The 16,194-nt window shown below is 40.2% G+C and overlaps 1 protein-coding gene across 1 annotated transcript in view; it reads left to right on the top strand.

Annotated features, from left to right (window-relative positions):
* LOC149455428 (membrane-bound glycerophospholipid O-acyltransferase 2-like) overlaps positions 1-16,194 on the top strand; it is an 84,094-nt gene that overhangs the window by 28,780 nt on the left and 39,120 nt on the right. The window contains exons 4-6 of the mRNA XM_089686279.1: positions 11,118-11,207; positions 11,296-11,351; positions 14,108-14,162. Coding sequence (XP_089542405.1) covers positions 11,118-11,207; positions 11,296-11,351; positions 14,108-14,162 — 201 coding nt within the window. The remainder of the gene's footprint in view (positions 1-11,117; positions 11,208-11,295; positions 11,352-14,107; positions 14,163-16,194) is intronic.

Below are 16,194 nucleotides of genomic sequence, written 5' to 3'. Positions count from 1 at the left end.
AATGACAGTTGTAAGCCCCCTTTCTGCTAAACACAAAATGCAAAATGCACAAATGCCCACATACAGTGGGGATCGAAAGTTTGGGCACCCCAGCTAAAGATTTGTATTAATGTGCATAAAGAAGCCAAGGAAAGATGGAAAAATCTCCAAAAGGCATCAAATTACAGATTAGACATCCTTTTAATATGTCAACAAAAGTTAGATTTTATTTCCATCATTTACACTTTCAAAATAACAGAAAACAAAAAAATGGCGTCTGCAAAAGTTTGGGCACCCTGCAGAGTTAATATCTTGTACTGCCCCCTTTGGCAAGTATCACAGCTTGTAAACACTTTTTGCAGCCAGCCAAGAGTCTTTCAATTCTTGTTTGAGGTATCTTTGCCCATTCTTCCTTACAAAAGTCTTCCAGTTCTTTGAGATTTCTGGGCTGTCTGTCACACACTGCTCTTTTAAGGTCTATCCATAGATTTTCAATTATGTTGAGGTCAGGAGATTGTAAAGGCCATGGCAAAACCTTCAGTTTATGCCTCTTGATGTAATCCCCCGTGGATTTCGAGGTGTGTTTAGGATCATTATCCATTTGTAGAAGCCATCCTCTCTTTAACTTCAGCTTTTTCACAGATGGCATCAAGCTACCATCCAAAATTTGCTGAAATTTTATTGAATCCATTTTTCCTTCTACTCATGAGATGTTCCCTGTGCCACTGGCTGCAACACAATCCCAAAGCATGATTGATCCAACCCCATGCTTAACAGTTGAACAGAGGTTCTTTTCATTAAATTCTGTGCCCCTTCTTCTCCAAACGTACCTTTGCTCATTCCGGCCAAAAAGTTAAATTTTAACCTCATCGGTCCACAGAACTTGTTTACAAAATGCATCAGGCTTATCTATATGTTCATTTGCAAAGTTCAAACGATGATTTTTGTGGTGAGGATGTAGAAGAGGTTTTCTTCTGATGACTCTTCCATGAAGACCATATTTGTACAAGTCTCTCCTTATAGTGGAATAGTGTACCACAACTCCAGTGTCTGCCAGATCTTTCTGGAGGGATCGTGCAGTCAAACGTGGGTTTTGAATTGTTTTTCTCACAATCCTGCGAGCTGTTCTGTCTGATATTTTTCTTGGTCTTCCAGATCTTGCTTTAACTTCCACTGTTCCTGATGACTGCCATTTCTTAATTACATTCCGAACAGAGGATATTGACATCTGAAAAAGCTTTGCTATCTTCTTATAGCCTTCTCCAGCTTTGTGAGCGTCAACTATTTTCAGTTTCAGTTTTCTAGACAACTGCTTAGAAGAACCCATAGTGCTGATTGTTGGGGCAAGGTCAGATGAGTCTGGGCATTTAAAACCTTTGAGATTGACATCACCTGGTCTTCCCAGACGATGATTGAGAACAATCCATGATACTGGCAGGTCTGAGCTTGGGAAAGGGGGCAGTGCATGCTATAAATTCTGCAGGGTGCCCAAACTTTTGCAGACGCCATTTTTTTGTTTTCTGTTATTTTGAAAGTGTAAATGATGGAAATAAAATCTAACTTTTGTTGACATATTATAAGAATGTCTAATCTGTAATTTGATGCCTTTTGGAGATTTTTCCATCTTTCCTTGGCTTCTTTATGCACATTAATACAAATTTTTAGCTGGGGTGCCCAAACTTTCGATCCCCACTGTATATGATACCAAATATATGTGCAGAATAGAGACCTGAGGGTGCAACTGAGTAGAGAATAGTCTGATGAACTATATATAAAAAGATCATACGCTCTCTATTCTATGGCCAATATCTATATACATAACTTGCATCTTTTAGCACCGAGTGACACTATCAATACTAACACACTAAAACCTGCTACACACAGGCTGAATATTGGCTGCTTTCTGTTAGACTGGCTGACATTCGGCCCATGTGTACAGCAGGCTGTCTGGCCTCTGTAGAATAGGCATGCTAGAAGAACATCTGCCGATCTGCATCTGATCAGCGCTCGCAGCTAATGGCTGACCCGTGTGTTCTGGTAAGGGGGGGCAGTCCCCCTGTCAAAACACAATAGCTCAGCAGGGGGATTGCTGTGCTAACATCGCATAGTCAGTACATAGACCTCCTTGCAAGCTCCTCAGTTTTTTTCAGCCCACTCAGCTGAACGAAAAGAAACTCATATTGTGTACCAGGCATTAAAGTGGTTGTAAAGGCTAAATTTTTATTTTTTTTTAACATTCATGCATTTTGTGCATGAAGGTAAAAAACCTTCTGTGTGATGCTCCTCCCAAAGTCCCCCTTATACTCACCTGTGCCCCCTCTCGATCCTGCGATGTGCACAGTAGACTCGGCTGTCCCAGGTTTCTCTCTCTCCCCACTGGCTGAAACACAGAAGCGGAAGCCATTGGCTTCCACTGCTGTCAATCACAGCCAGTGATCCAATGGAGACAGCAGGGAAAGGGCAGAGCCACAGCTCTATGCGTCTTATGGACGCATAGAGCGGGACTCTGGAGCGAGCATGCGCCAGTGTTCCTCTAGCAAGTGGCTTGCTATTGGGGGCACTGGTCAAGAGGAAGGAGCCAGGAGCAGTAGGGGGGACCCGGGAAGAAGAGAACCGGGGCTTCTATGTGCAAAACCATGGCACAGAGTAGGTAAGTATGACATGTTTATTACTATTATTATACAGGATTTATATAGCGCCAACAGTTTGCCCAGCGCTTTACAATATAACGGGAGACAATACAGCAACAATACAGTTCAATACAAGAGGGATAGGAGGGCCCTGCTCCTTGGAGCTTACAATCTAGGATATATGGGTTTTTTTGTTTTTTTTTTAAAGGAATCTTTAGTATCACTTTAATAAATATGTGTGAAATAACACTATGTAGCGTTCTAACATAATGTACAATCTGACTTTATTATGTTAAATCAAGAATACAATTAGATTAAAAAAAATTTAAATTTTTATACACAATAATACCCATTCCATAACATTTACAAATGTTTAAAAACCAGTCCAAACCAAGTTCAGCATGTATGAAAAGATAAAGCATCTAAGAAATCTTAAAACGCATAAGTCAGTTCTTCAAAAAGAGCTGTAGTGTTGGAATACCTAATAATGCTTGTGCTCCACTCATGATCTGTCTCTCTACTTCACTCTGTAAGATCAAGCCCTTTTTCTGAGCATAGAAGAAAACCAAATGTCCTTAAATATTCACTTTTCCTAAGGAAGTACAATAGACATTCCACTCTTTTCTCAGTGTTTTCCAAGCAAGAGTTCCAGTTATACAAGAACAAAGACAACGCATAAGGGTGTCTTTATAAAAAGCTTTGCTTTAGTCTTTGAATTTGCCCACTGAAAGTTCATATACATTTGATGTGTGCAAATAAATGAATCTGTGAAAAAACAAATATTATTAGGCTATTTCCTATGATGGAAAGTTTTCCATTGATTTAAACCTGATAATACCACATTTGGCCACTACATGGAGCTGAATGTCATAACAAATTCCTATACTATGCTTCTTTTTTATAATGCACCTCAAAGTGTAATCTTGTTTTTCAATTTTATTAAAAATTAGTAACCCAGCATACTCATATATAACATGCACATAGCTGTTGAGTATCCCAGAAACGAGCTCCACTCAAAACTCCAATGTGACCTCTACGATTAAATTGGGGACTACCAGCAAGCCATCAGTTTTCAAAGGTGTGATGTCATCAGCATGCAGCCTATTTTGGATGTTTATTGCACATAGCTGTGTTAGTTTAAACTAATAATTTTCCCTTCCAAGCTCCAAATGTATTGCTTACAATCATTCATGTGCACTTACGTCATCTAACTCTATCACCGCATTTCATCCTCACAACTTCAGTGACATGGAATGGCTATGTGAATACTCCCTGGAAATATCAAAACGCCTGGTGCCCAACCTGCAACCCTTTGGTAGGTGATGATCAGCCCTTGGACCTCAGCAATCTGTAGCGGGAACATTGATTAGGGTGATAGCATTTGTCTCTACTAGCCTCATGTAGCATGTTTCCAGCTTCATATGATGTTCTGCAGCAGATCCCCAGCCAACAATGTAGCATGTCCACTCTCTTTTTTTTTTTTAATTTAAATATTTATTAAATTTTTCATATTAATACAAAAACCCAAAAAGGGAAATAATTCTCATACAAATAGACAATTATATAACCTTTCTACCTTTCCCTTACTAAAAACTCTTTTCCCTCCCGTCCCACTACCCCCCCCCCCTCCCGCCCCTCCTCCCCCCTCCTCCCCCTCTGCAGACTCTAGCCCTTTCTAATCTCTTGAGGCTTATTAATTTTTTTGCTAACATCCTAGTTCATATCTTCCTATATTTCTCTTTCAATCCTGCTCTTTCCCACTTTTCCCATCTCTTGGAATAAACTCTCATCCTATCTTCTTGCATATGGTATGATCTTTCCATTCTACCTATCTGGTTTACTCTATTAATCCAGTCTACCTCCTTCGGTACCTCAGCTTTCCGCCAAAACTTGGGTATCAACCCTTTCGCCGCATTCAAGAAGTACCAAATACCTGAATCTTTATATTTATTTACAGATGTCTCCACATTGTGTAGGAGGCACGTTGTTGGGTCTAACCCTATGTCAATTGCAGTTATTTCTTCAATTAATTTAACTATTATCTTCCAAAAAGCCTGGATTTGCGGACATTCCCACCATATGTGAAACACCGTGCCTATCTCTCCACATCCTCTCCAACACATATTTGAGTTTTCCCCATTCATCTTGTGCTCTACACTCGGTGTAATATGCCATCGTGTCACACACTTATAATTAACCTCAACCTCTCTCATACTAACATTATCGTGTATCAATCTAAACATCTTTCTCTGTCTATCTTCATCAAACCCAACTCCCATATCCCATTTTGTCATAAAAATTAACTTTGTGTTTGTGTCTAATTCTGTGAGTATTCTATACACTTTTGAGATACCGTGCTTCCCATCCCTTCGTGTCTCTAACAACCTTTCAAACATATTCCACTCCCGTTTTATTCTCAGGGGTTTCGGTAGGTTTCCAATAAAACTTTTCAAATGATGATATTTCCACTCATCTATTCTAATAAAAATATCTCCCTTCTTCTCTATTAACTCTTTAAGTGATCTCAATTCTCCCTCCACCAAAACATCTCTCAATTGGGTATCCTCCTTTCTAAACCATCTCCCTGATATCTTATCCTGTCCCGGGGGGAAGTACTCAGTATTTGTGAGAGGCATTAATATAGAGTTAAATTCCCATTTCATGTTTTTGTGTAAATTGTCCCATACCCTAAAGACATTTAAAGTGTAGATACTTGTGCTTTCTTTAATTCCCCTGAACTGTGGTGGAACCCATATTATCTGACTCAATCTATTGCCACTAAGATCATTTTCAATTGTTACCCAGCTTTTCCCCTTATGGTTAAATGTCCAGTCATATATTCTTGCTAAAACCACTGCTTTATAGTATCTCTTGACATCTGGTAGGCCCAATCCCCCTTTCTCTTTAGTCCTACCCAATGTTTCATATGCTATTCTAGGTTTTTTATTCTTCCAAATATATCTTGTTAACATTTTTTTCATTGTCTTAAAGAAGGCTTCTGGAATTTTAATTGGTACCATTTGAAATCTATACAGTATTTTAGGCATAATTACCATTTTGACTAGGTTTATACGTCCTATCCAGGATGGATTTACTCCTTCTAGTCTTTTTAAGTCTTCCCTGATCTCATTTATTAAAGAGATATAATTTAATCTATACAAATGCTTAGATGAGGCAGTGAGTTTTATTCCTAGGTATTTTATCTCTTTTTCTCTCCATATAAAGGGGAATTCTTTTTGTAGTTTTTCTTTTTCATTCTTTGGTATATTAATATTCAGGATCTCTGTTTTCGTTGGATTAATTTTTAAATTTGATAGTTCACCATACTCCTTCAGAATCTTCATTATATTTGGGAGAGTTATTCGGGGATTCCCCACATAGAACAATAAGTCGTCCGCAAAGGCCGCTACTCTATGTTCTATGGATTCTATCTGAATTCCCTTTACCGATCCACTATTTCTTATTATTGACAACAGAGGTTCGAGTGACAATACATATAGCAGAGGGGACAGTGGACAGCCCTGTCTTGTACCATTAGACATTCCGATGGGTTCTGATCTCTCCCCGTTTACCGTGATGATTGCAGTAGGCTCCCTATATAATTTACTTATCCACTCTCGCATTCTCTCACCTATCCCCAGCACTTTCAAGTTGTCCATCATAAAGCCCCAGTCCACTCTATCAAATGCCTTTTCTGCATCAATTGACAAGAGCACCACCGGGGCTTTCCCCTTTCTACTTTTCTGAATAAGCATCAGGGTTCTCAAGCCGTTATCTCTACCTTCTCTCCCCGGTACAAAGCCCACCTGGTCTCCATGAATCCATTCAGGCATCAGATCCCTCAACCTGTTTGCTAACACCTTTGCATACAGTTTAGTGTCTGTGTTCAAAAATGAGATAGGTCTATAGCTGGAGCACTGAGATGGATCTTTTCCCTCCTTGTGAATAAGTACTACATGGGCCTGTAGGGATTCTCTCCTCACTTCCATCCCACCTCCCAGAGCATTCATATATTTCTCCAACTTGGGTAGCAGTACTTCACTAAATTTCTTATAGTACTTAACTGTATATCCATCCGGGCCTGGGCTTTTTCCCCCCCCTGTGCTTCTTAATGCTATTTTAATTTCTTCCTGGGAGATTTCTGCGTCTAGGTAGTTCAACTGTGCTTCACTTAGTTTTGGTAATCCCGCATTTTTTAAGTATGTCATCTTTTTTTCATTAATTCCCTCTTGGGCTTCTTTTAGGGGGCCTTGGGGGCTAATATTATATAACTTTTTGTAATACTCCGTAAACACTTTAATAATCTCTTTATTTGAGTGGACCAACTCCCCCTTTGAACTTTTTATCTTTTCTATATAGTTCCTATTTTTCTTTTTATTCAAAGCTCTCATTAGATATCTTCCTGGTCTGTCCCCCCATCTATATCTCTTGTTCAAAACCCTGTTGTATACTCTTCTCTTCTCCTCATCCATCAACCTCTCTAGCTCATCTTTTTTATCCGATAACCTCTGTCTCGTATCTTTTGTTATTTTCTTCTTATGGATCTGCTCCAAGTCCAATATTTCTTTTAAGAGCCCACTGACCCTCTCTCTTCTTTCCTTTTTCTTCTTTGCTCCCGCCGCAATCAAGATTCCTCTTATGAATACCTTATGACTTTCCCATACTGTAGCTATCGATACGTCCTCTGTTTCATTCTCCTTAAAGTATACTTTAATCTCTTTCTCGATTTTCTGAACTACATCCTCATCCAGAAGAAGACCCTCATTTAACCTCCACCCTAATCCTCCTGTCCACCTTCTTCCCCATCCCATTTTTATTACAACCGGAGCATGGTCCGAGAACGTCCTTGTCTCTATATCAATTTTAACCAGATGATCTATAAGTTGATGGTCTATTAAGATGTAATCTAATCTGGAGTATATCTCATGTGCATTAGAGAAGAAGGTATAGTCTCTGTCTTTCATATGCTTTATTCTCCAAGTGTCCACTAGTTGATATTCATGCATCACTTTTTTCAGAGCTCTCAGAGACCTACTCCCCTCTCTTTGCACGGAAGAGGTATTATCCTTTTGTGGGTCCATACAGAAATTTAGGTCTCCAGCTACTATCAGGCGCCCTTTTTTAAATTCCATTAATTTTTTCAGCAGACCCTTCATATACATCTCCGGGTTTTTATTAGGGCAGTATATATTGGCTAAAGTACACTCAATCCCCTGGAGTCTACCTTTTAAGAATAAAAACCTCCCCTCCGGGTCGGTTCTTCTATCCTCCAGCTCAAATCTCATATTCTTTGCAAAACCTATTGCAACCCCTTTTGCTCTTTTAATTGGAGAATCTGCATAGTACCATATTGGGTAGTGTTTGGATTTCAATTTCACGTTTGCCTCTATCTCAAAATGCGTCTCCTGTAAAAATACCACTGACGTAGCCCTATGATGTAACTCATTAAACAACCTAAATCTCTTCCCTGGACAACTCAACCCATTCACATTATAGGTTATAAACTGTATTTCTTCCATCATTCCCAATTAACTCCATCTCTCTTCCAGATTGCCTCTTCCTCTTTATCCCTTCTGTCATGCAGAGTATTGACCCAATACCTCCTCCCCTCCCTCCCACCCAACTCTCGTCCCCTCCCTCCCCCCCTTCCCCCCATCCCTTTTTAGGCTTGTAAAGTGCCTACTATTCATTTGTGGGATCATTCCCACCCTTGATTTTAAGACTTTGGGGTTGACCTCCGCCCATGGGCGGCTCACCTCTCCTCCATCCTCCTCAGTTTACCTCTCTCTAAAAATTTGACTCAGAAAGAAAAAAAAAGATGAAATCAGTCCAGAAAAAATACCCTATTTTCAGAAGGGGGTGGGTGGGAAATGAGGAGCGTGGAAGGGAGAGAAGAAAAAAAAATCGAGTCTCTATTTCTCCCCTCCCTCTCTCCCCCGCCCCAAACCGCCCCCTCTTCTTCCCCTAACCTGCAGCCAGTCCTCTTTTCTTATATCTTCTAATTCTCCTTTTTCTTCTTCCCATCCTTCTATTTCCATTCTTTGCAAGTCCAATCTCTCACAAAAGACTCTCAGTTCCTCTGGAAATCTCAGATAGGCTGTGACTCCGTTTCTCCATCCAATTAGGCATTCTGGGGTTCCCCATCTATACTGCACCTTCTGCTTTCTCATTTGTTCCAATAAAGGTCTCAAGGATCTTCTTCTCCATAGGGTCTCTGATGTTAAGTCCGCATAGATTTGGATATCTAAATCTCTATATTTAATTATTGATCTTCCTTTACTCTTCCTCCAAATCTTATCTTTGTCCCCAGATTTTTGAAATTGAACAACTGTATCCCTCGGTCTCTCCTTCCCCATGATCTGTTTGAACTTTCCTGTTCTGAACACTCCATCCAGATTAATCACTTCTGATTCCGCTCTATCCATTATGGAGTTTAGAATTTTACTAATTAGTTCATACAGTGATTCCCCTTTTACAGACTCTGGGATTCCTCGTACCCTAAGATTACTCCTTCTTTCTTTATTCTCTTGAACCTCCATCCTATAAAGAAGTTTTTTCTGAATAAAGTCCATATTTATTATCTTCCTTTCTAGTTTAACAATGGTTTGGGCCTGATTTTTAACTTTCTCCTCTGTTTCCTCCACTCTCAGCAACAGGTGCCCCAAATCATTCCGAATAGATGTCATTTCTTGCTTTATCATTTTCTCCAGACTTTGAAACATTTCTGTCATCTCTTTTTTATTTGGTACATGTAGTTCACCCTCAGGTTCGTTTTTCTCCAGCCTTTCCACCGTTTGTTGACTACAGCTGCTATTCATGTCCAGTGATAATCTAGGGTTACTTCCCAGACTGATTTCCATTTCACCCTTTTCACTAGTATCTTGGGGCCTTTCTGGAGTACTATTTCCTTGAGTAGTATATTTCTTAATCGTTCCCGTTTGAGACCCTTTGAGTCCTGCTCCTTTAATTCCTTTATTCTTCATGTCCTCTATGGGTCTTGTTTTCTTCTATGACCCCTTATACAAATGTAAGTCAAGTGTCTATGGCTTGTTAACCCAGCCTTGCCTTGCTATTTTTCCTTTTATTTTACTTTTCTGTATCTCCTTATTCCTCTTCTCTTCTCCACCTCTTCTTGACCCTTAGGAATCCCCCCTCCTCTCTTTCACCTTTTTTTCTCCCCTCTGCCAAGGAGATTATAGTACACACACAATGTTCCAGTATGTAAAAAGCCCCAGCCACTCACACTCACCCGTCTCTTTACTTGTAAGAGGCTCTGGTCGTCGGGTAGAGGGCCTTTCTCAGTCCCAGGGGGATTCCTCTGGGTCTCCTTTGGTCTCTCGGTCACCTGGGGGTCATCACAAGGCTACAGGCTGCTTCTCACAGTTTTCCAGGGTCCAGGGCCAGTCTGCACGCCGGGGAACAAGGCCAGGAGTGAGCCGGCACTTCCCTCTCTGCTCGGGATGCCGGCCGGTCTCACCTCCTCCCAGAGATCCTCCGCGGCTTGTCACATGATCCCGCCGCGTCTCCTCGTCTCCCGGCTGACCCGGTTCCTGCCTCTCTTCACGGGCCACTCAGCTCCCCTGCTCTCCGGCCTCTCCTGCTCGGCCACCTAACTCCGGTGAGTCTGCCCCTTCATTTTTTTTTTTTCCGAGGGTCCCTGGGAAGGATGGAAAGCGGAGCCTAGCAGAGTGCTAGTGCCTCACGCTCTCCTCGGCCGCCATGTTCGGGCTCCTCCCATCATGGTAGAGTTCTGAGCATGTCCACTCTCTAATCCTCATTTACGCTATTAAGTCTGCAGTTTATGACAGTTCTCTAAAGCATTACATATACTGGAGATTATGTGTGTCCTTTTGATGATGTCAGGGGAAGCATTTGAGGCCCCCTTTAGCTCGTAACTTGACGTAACTTGACAACCACTGATCTAAACTACTGTTTCAAAGGATACTACCCTTTGTATCCACCATTGACAAAATATTAATGCATTGCCATCTTAAAACTAAACATGACTCCTAGGTGTAAATCTTTTCTGTAGCTTCTTAACTTATTGTATTTCTCTACCTGGATAAATAATGCAGCAGTTACCTGCAAATGGTTGGCCATTGTATTTTAAATCACCCTTTTATGTTATAAATATATAAACTAACTACAAAGATTTGTAGATACATATATAAAATATAGTGTTGCATGTAGTATATAAAATATGGTGTTGCATGTGATAAAACCAATTTTTTTTTGTATGCATAAAGCTTTACATTACACGTGGTTCATTATAAATGTTTAAAATATGGCCTTAAGGGAAAAGATGATCATTTGTACTGTGATTTAAAATAACATAACAGCATCTCCTAGATTGTAAGCTCCGAGGAGCAGGGCCCTCCTTTCCCTCTTGTATTGAACTGTATTGTTGCTGTATTGTTTCCCGTTATATTGTAAAGCACTGAGCAAACTGTTGGCGCTATATAAATCCTGTATAATAATAATAATAATAATATATTGCTTTTTTTTTAGGTATACATTATTCCTGACCATGACATATCTCACATTCTTCCACATACGACGATATGCAAACCCATTTGTAGATGAACTGGACTTCACTGTGTAAGTATTTTGTCAAAAATGGACCTTCCACATTACATTCACATCACTGTGTTTTTTATCCAAATCAATGCTTGTGTCTTTCTTTCAGAACTTTAATGACACTGACCCAAAAAGTCAGCAGGGTGGCTTTTGAATACCATGATGGTAAGTTACCAAGCATTCTTTCTTATTGTAGAAAATGAAGCCTGACAGAAAACAGGAACTCTTTGCTTCCATGCTAATAATAACAGTGTTCCTGTTCATACTAACACTGTCTATGCATTGACTTCCTATGTGTAGTAAATGGCTTTCCTTTGTAGACAAAAGTATTTGAGAAATTATGTAAAGGATGCAAAAGGTGGAGACTGATCAGCAGCACTGAGGTCATATTTCAAGTGCACAGCGCAGTTACAGTTGAGGATATCAACCTTAAAGTTAAAAATGCAGGATCTATTTTTTATCCAGGGTCTGCTTCCCCATGCCAAAACATTGCACTAAAATGAAAAGAAAGAAAAACTGTGGTTAAAAAAGTTGGTATATACTAATTACTAGTATACTTACCTTACATCCAGCTTTTGTGCACTGCACTTAGGCGTGGGTGATGTCACTATCAATCCTTCAAATGATATATCACAAAAAGTTGAATAGCCCAATCTTGCAAAAAAAGATATTTCTGTGCTGTGCCAGAGTATGATCTTGCGAGATTTGGACTACTTGATATTGCCCATTACCTTGCTGCAAGGATGGTGATGTAACTTCCTGCTGTTCCAAAGCCTAGAATAAGGTAAATGCAGGTGCACCTTAATAACCTAGAATATCATCAAAAAGTTAATTTATTTCAGTAATTCAGTTAAAAAAGAGAAACTCATATATGATATAGATTCACTAAACACAGAGTGATATTTTTGAAGCATTTCGTTCTGTTAATTTTGATGATTATGACTTACAGCTAGTGAAAACCCAAAATTCAGTATCTCAGAAAATTAGAATATTACATATGATCAAATAAAAAAAGGCTTTTTAATACAGAAATGTTGGCTTAGTGAAAAGTATGTCCATGTGCAGTATAGTGAGCACTCAATACTTGGTCGGGGCTCCTTTTGAATTACTGCATCAATGCAGTGTGGCATGGAGGCGATCAGCCGGTAGCACTGTTGAGATGTTATGGAAGCAAAGGTTGCTTTGATGGTGGCCTTCAGCCCATCTTCATTGTTGAGTCTGGTGTCTCTCATCTTCCTCTTGACAGTACCCCACAGATTCTCTATTGGGTGTATGTCAGGCGAGTTTGCTGGCCAATCAAGCACAGTGATGATCATTAAACCAGGTATTGGTACTTTTGGCAGTGTGGGCAGGTGCCAAGTCCTCCTGGAAAATGAAATTAGCATCTCCATAAAGCTGGTCAGTAGAGGGAAGCATGAAGTGCTCTAGAATTTCCTGGTAGAGGGCTGCACTGACTTTGGACTTGATAAAACACAGTGGACCAACACCAGCAGATGACATGGCTCCCCAAATCATCACTGACTGTGGAAACTTCACACTGGAACTCAAGCAACTTTGGTTCTGTGCTTCTCAACTCTTTATCCAGACTCTGGGACCTTGATTTCCAAATGAAATGCAAAATTTACTTTTATCTGAAAAGAGGGCTTTGGACCACTGAACAACAGTCCTTATCCCAGGTAAGACGCTTCTGACGTTGTCTCTAGTTCAGGAGTGGCTTGACACAAGGAATGCGACAATTGTAGCCCATATCTTGGATGCGCCTGTGTGTGGTGGCTCTGACACCAGCCATAGTCCACTCCTTGTGAATCCCCCCCAATTTCTTGAATGGCCTCTGTCTTACAGTCCTCTCAAGGCTGCGGTTATCCATGTTGCTTATGCACCTTTTTCTACCACACTTTTTCCTTCCACTCAACTTTCCATTAATATGCTTGCATACAGCACTCTCTGAACAGCCAGCTTCTTTAGCAATGTGTCACCTTTTGTGACTTAGCCTCCTTGTGAAGGGTGTCAATGACTGTCTTCTGGACAACTGTCAAGTCATCAGTCTTCCCCATGATTGTGTAACCTACTGAACCAGACTGAGAGACCATTTAAAGGCTCAGGAAACCTTTACAGGTGTTTTGAGTTAATTAGCTGACTAGAGTGTGAAACCACACTTTTTCACAATATTCTAATTTTCTGAGATACTGAATTTTGGGTTTTCACTAGCTGTAAGCCATAATCATCAAAGTTAAAAGAAAGAAATGCTTGAGATATATTACTGTGTGGGTAATTAATCTATATAATATATGCATTTCACTTTTTGAATTGAATTACTGGAATACATTAACTTTTTGATGATATTCTCATTTATTGAGATACACCTGTATATTTGTTAGCATTTTTTATGCATGCTATATTTTGGCATGGTGGAGGGGGCACTGAGTATAAAAGTTGACCATGCTTGTAATGCAAGGTCCTCTTTAATATGCCAGGATTCAAAATACTGTAATGCATAGCATCACAAATTAATTTAGATATAATAACTGTAAATTGATTTCCTTTGATAAAGGCCATTTAGACACCACAAAAGACAATGATCTAGCTGTGACGATGCATGAAATATTACATTATAGTGGCCATTTCTTTAGAAAGCTAAATTACAAGCCACTATCTCCTCCTGTGCACATTGTGAGGACAAATGTAATGGTACAGGTGACATGTACTTTCTCCTCCATTACTGTGCAAATACAGCAGGAGGAGAAGTTTCCTCCAACCTTTGTCAGGTCCTGTCGTACTTCTTTGTAAGATACAGTACAGTTGTAATCAGGTATTACCAGAGCAGCCACTGAGGAATTGGTTTGCAAATATTTGTTGTTTTTTTATGTTGATTAGCAATGTTTACATACAGTATATCTCAGATATCATATACCGTATTACAGGTGCTATCCACAATGACCAATCCCTAAGTCCCTCACAGAGACGCCTAGCGATCCGGTATGGTTTTGTCCTCGCTTTGTCTTCCTTTACCTCCTTTCTCTGTCATGTTCTCCTTATTTACATGATCAGTATAACTGAAACTTTATAACTTTCTAATTCTAAGCACTGAGGAAAAATTGGTATAGATTGTAAGGCCCCTTTCACACGAGCAGACCGATGGGGTCTGCCTATCCATTTTTCAGGTGGACCCGATCAGTCTATCCATAGACTTCTATGGACCCGCAGGTGTCAGCAGACAATAGTCCACTGACACCTGCTGGCATCTGATCCAATCGTATACACCAAAACAGGCTGATGGGGATTCGGGTGGAAACGGACAGGCAGTCTGTTTCCATGCGACTGTCCCAATTAAATCAGCAGGCAGTGTCTGTGTCTGCTCTGCAGTAGTAGAGTGAACAGAGACCTGTCATCAGGCTGCTCAGCGGGGATCAGCAGAGAGATCCCCTGTTGAGCAGGCGGATCACGCTGACGGATCCACCCCGTCTGAAAGGGGCCATAGTGTCAAGTGTTTGTCCCACAGAAAACTGTGTATTTCTTAGGTAATATGTTCAGATTTTGGGCTGAAGAAAGTGTAAAGGTTCCTATTATCCTCAATGCATATTTAAAATTAAGCTGGCACTAGACAGATGTGGTTCCTCTCTAATGTTGAGTAAGGAAAAACCTACCCAATGCATTTACGTTTTCCAAAAGTATGGTCTCATGGTGTTTCCTGCTATTCCATGTTTGTACATTGGCATAATAATCATCTAACATTTATGGATACATTGACATGAGAAAGTTATTCTTTCATATATTAGTTATTTACTAATTTACTACAGTTAAGCCACATACTTTAAGAAAGACATCTATATTTTGTAAGTAAAGCCTTTTGGGTTGATTTACTAAAGGAAACTAGACTGTTCACTTTGCAAAGCCCCAGAGTTTAGTGAATGAGTTGAAGCTTTGCTGACTTCCATCATCCAATAGAGCAGAACATCTCATATTTGCCATGGAGGTCTGCCCATCTACTGCTAGCTTTAGATGGATGCACAAGAATACACATCAGTGTTTATTGTAAAACAACTGTTTAGTGAGTTTGCAGGTAACAGATGTAGCAGCACCACTGCAGGGATAAATGAAGAGTCAGCCAATCTGGAAATGTTGTGATGCTTCTAAAGTGTAACTGTTGTTTGGATTCAGAGGAAAATCGGAGGCATATTCCAAGTTTTAGGAGTTCTTGAGCAGTGTGGGAAAAACAGCATGTAGACATTTAAAGTGGAAATGTAGGCTAACAGCTATATTCACCACCCTGATACACAACTATAAACAGTTCTAGCTGCCAAAAAATATGTCATTCTGTTCAGCCACTTCTTTTTCTAATCCCGAAATTCCTGTCAGACAGCACAGACAGGTTCTGACCTCACTTTTTATTCACACTTGGCTAATGACTGCTTAAGCCTGTGATTGGATAGTGAACAAGGGTGAACTTATTTGGTGTGTTACTACTCCTTACACTGATAAGTTCACCCATGTTCTCCCCCTTCTATCAGCCTGCTATCTTTTCAATGTAGTAAAACATGATAGGCTTACAGTGCTGCACATTCCTCTCCTATTATGAATTCTACTGTGCAGAGAACAGACTGAGCTACTTTTTAAAAAAATCCATGTTTAAAGCTTAAGACAGGCCATAGATGATGCAATTTTCTTTCCTGCAACCATGGGTTGCAGAAAAGAAAATCACTTGATTCCCCCATCAACACTGACTGAATCCCTCCTGCTGTCCTCCCAGCAGGAGGGAGGCCTGGGGAGCTGTCCCTGCTGGGAGAACAGCATGATTATTGTCAGTGGCTATAGCCGCTGGCAATAATTGCTTGCTAGAAATCCGACATGCTGGTTGTACCCAAGTCAATCGATATATCAACTTGGGTACAATCAGCCTGCGTATACATGGTTCAGCAGAGACCGGCTGAGATTTGAGCCATCCATTGTCGGCTTACGTGCAGCCAAAATAAAACTTAAAACACCACAAAAATCAGCATAAGGGATATTA

Source organism: Staurois parvus, unplaced genomic scaffold, assembly GCF_062004578.1.
Source record: "Staurois parvus isolate SC_StPar_1 unplaced genomic scaffold, SC_StPar_1.0 ptg000394l, whole genome shotgun sequence".
Lineage (NCBI taxonomy): Eukaryota > Metazoa > Chordata > Amphibia > Anura > Ranidae > Staurois > Staurois parvus.
The sequence above is the reverse complement of the archived record's forward strand: the minus strand, read 5'-3'. Positions and strand labels throughout refer to the sequence as shown.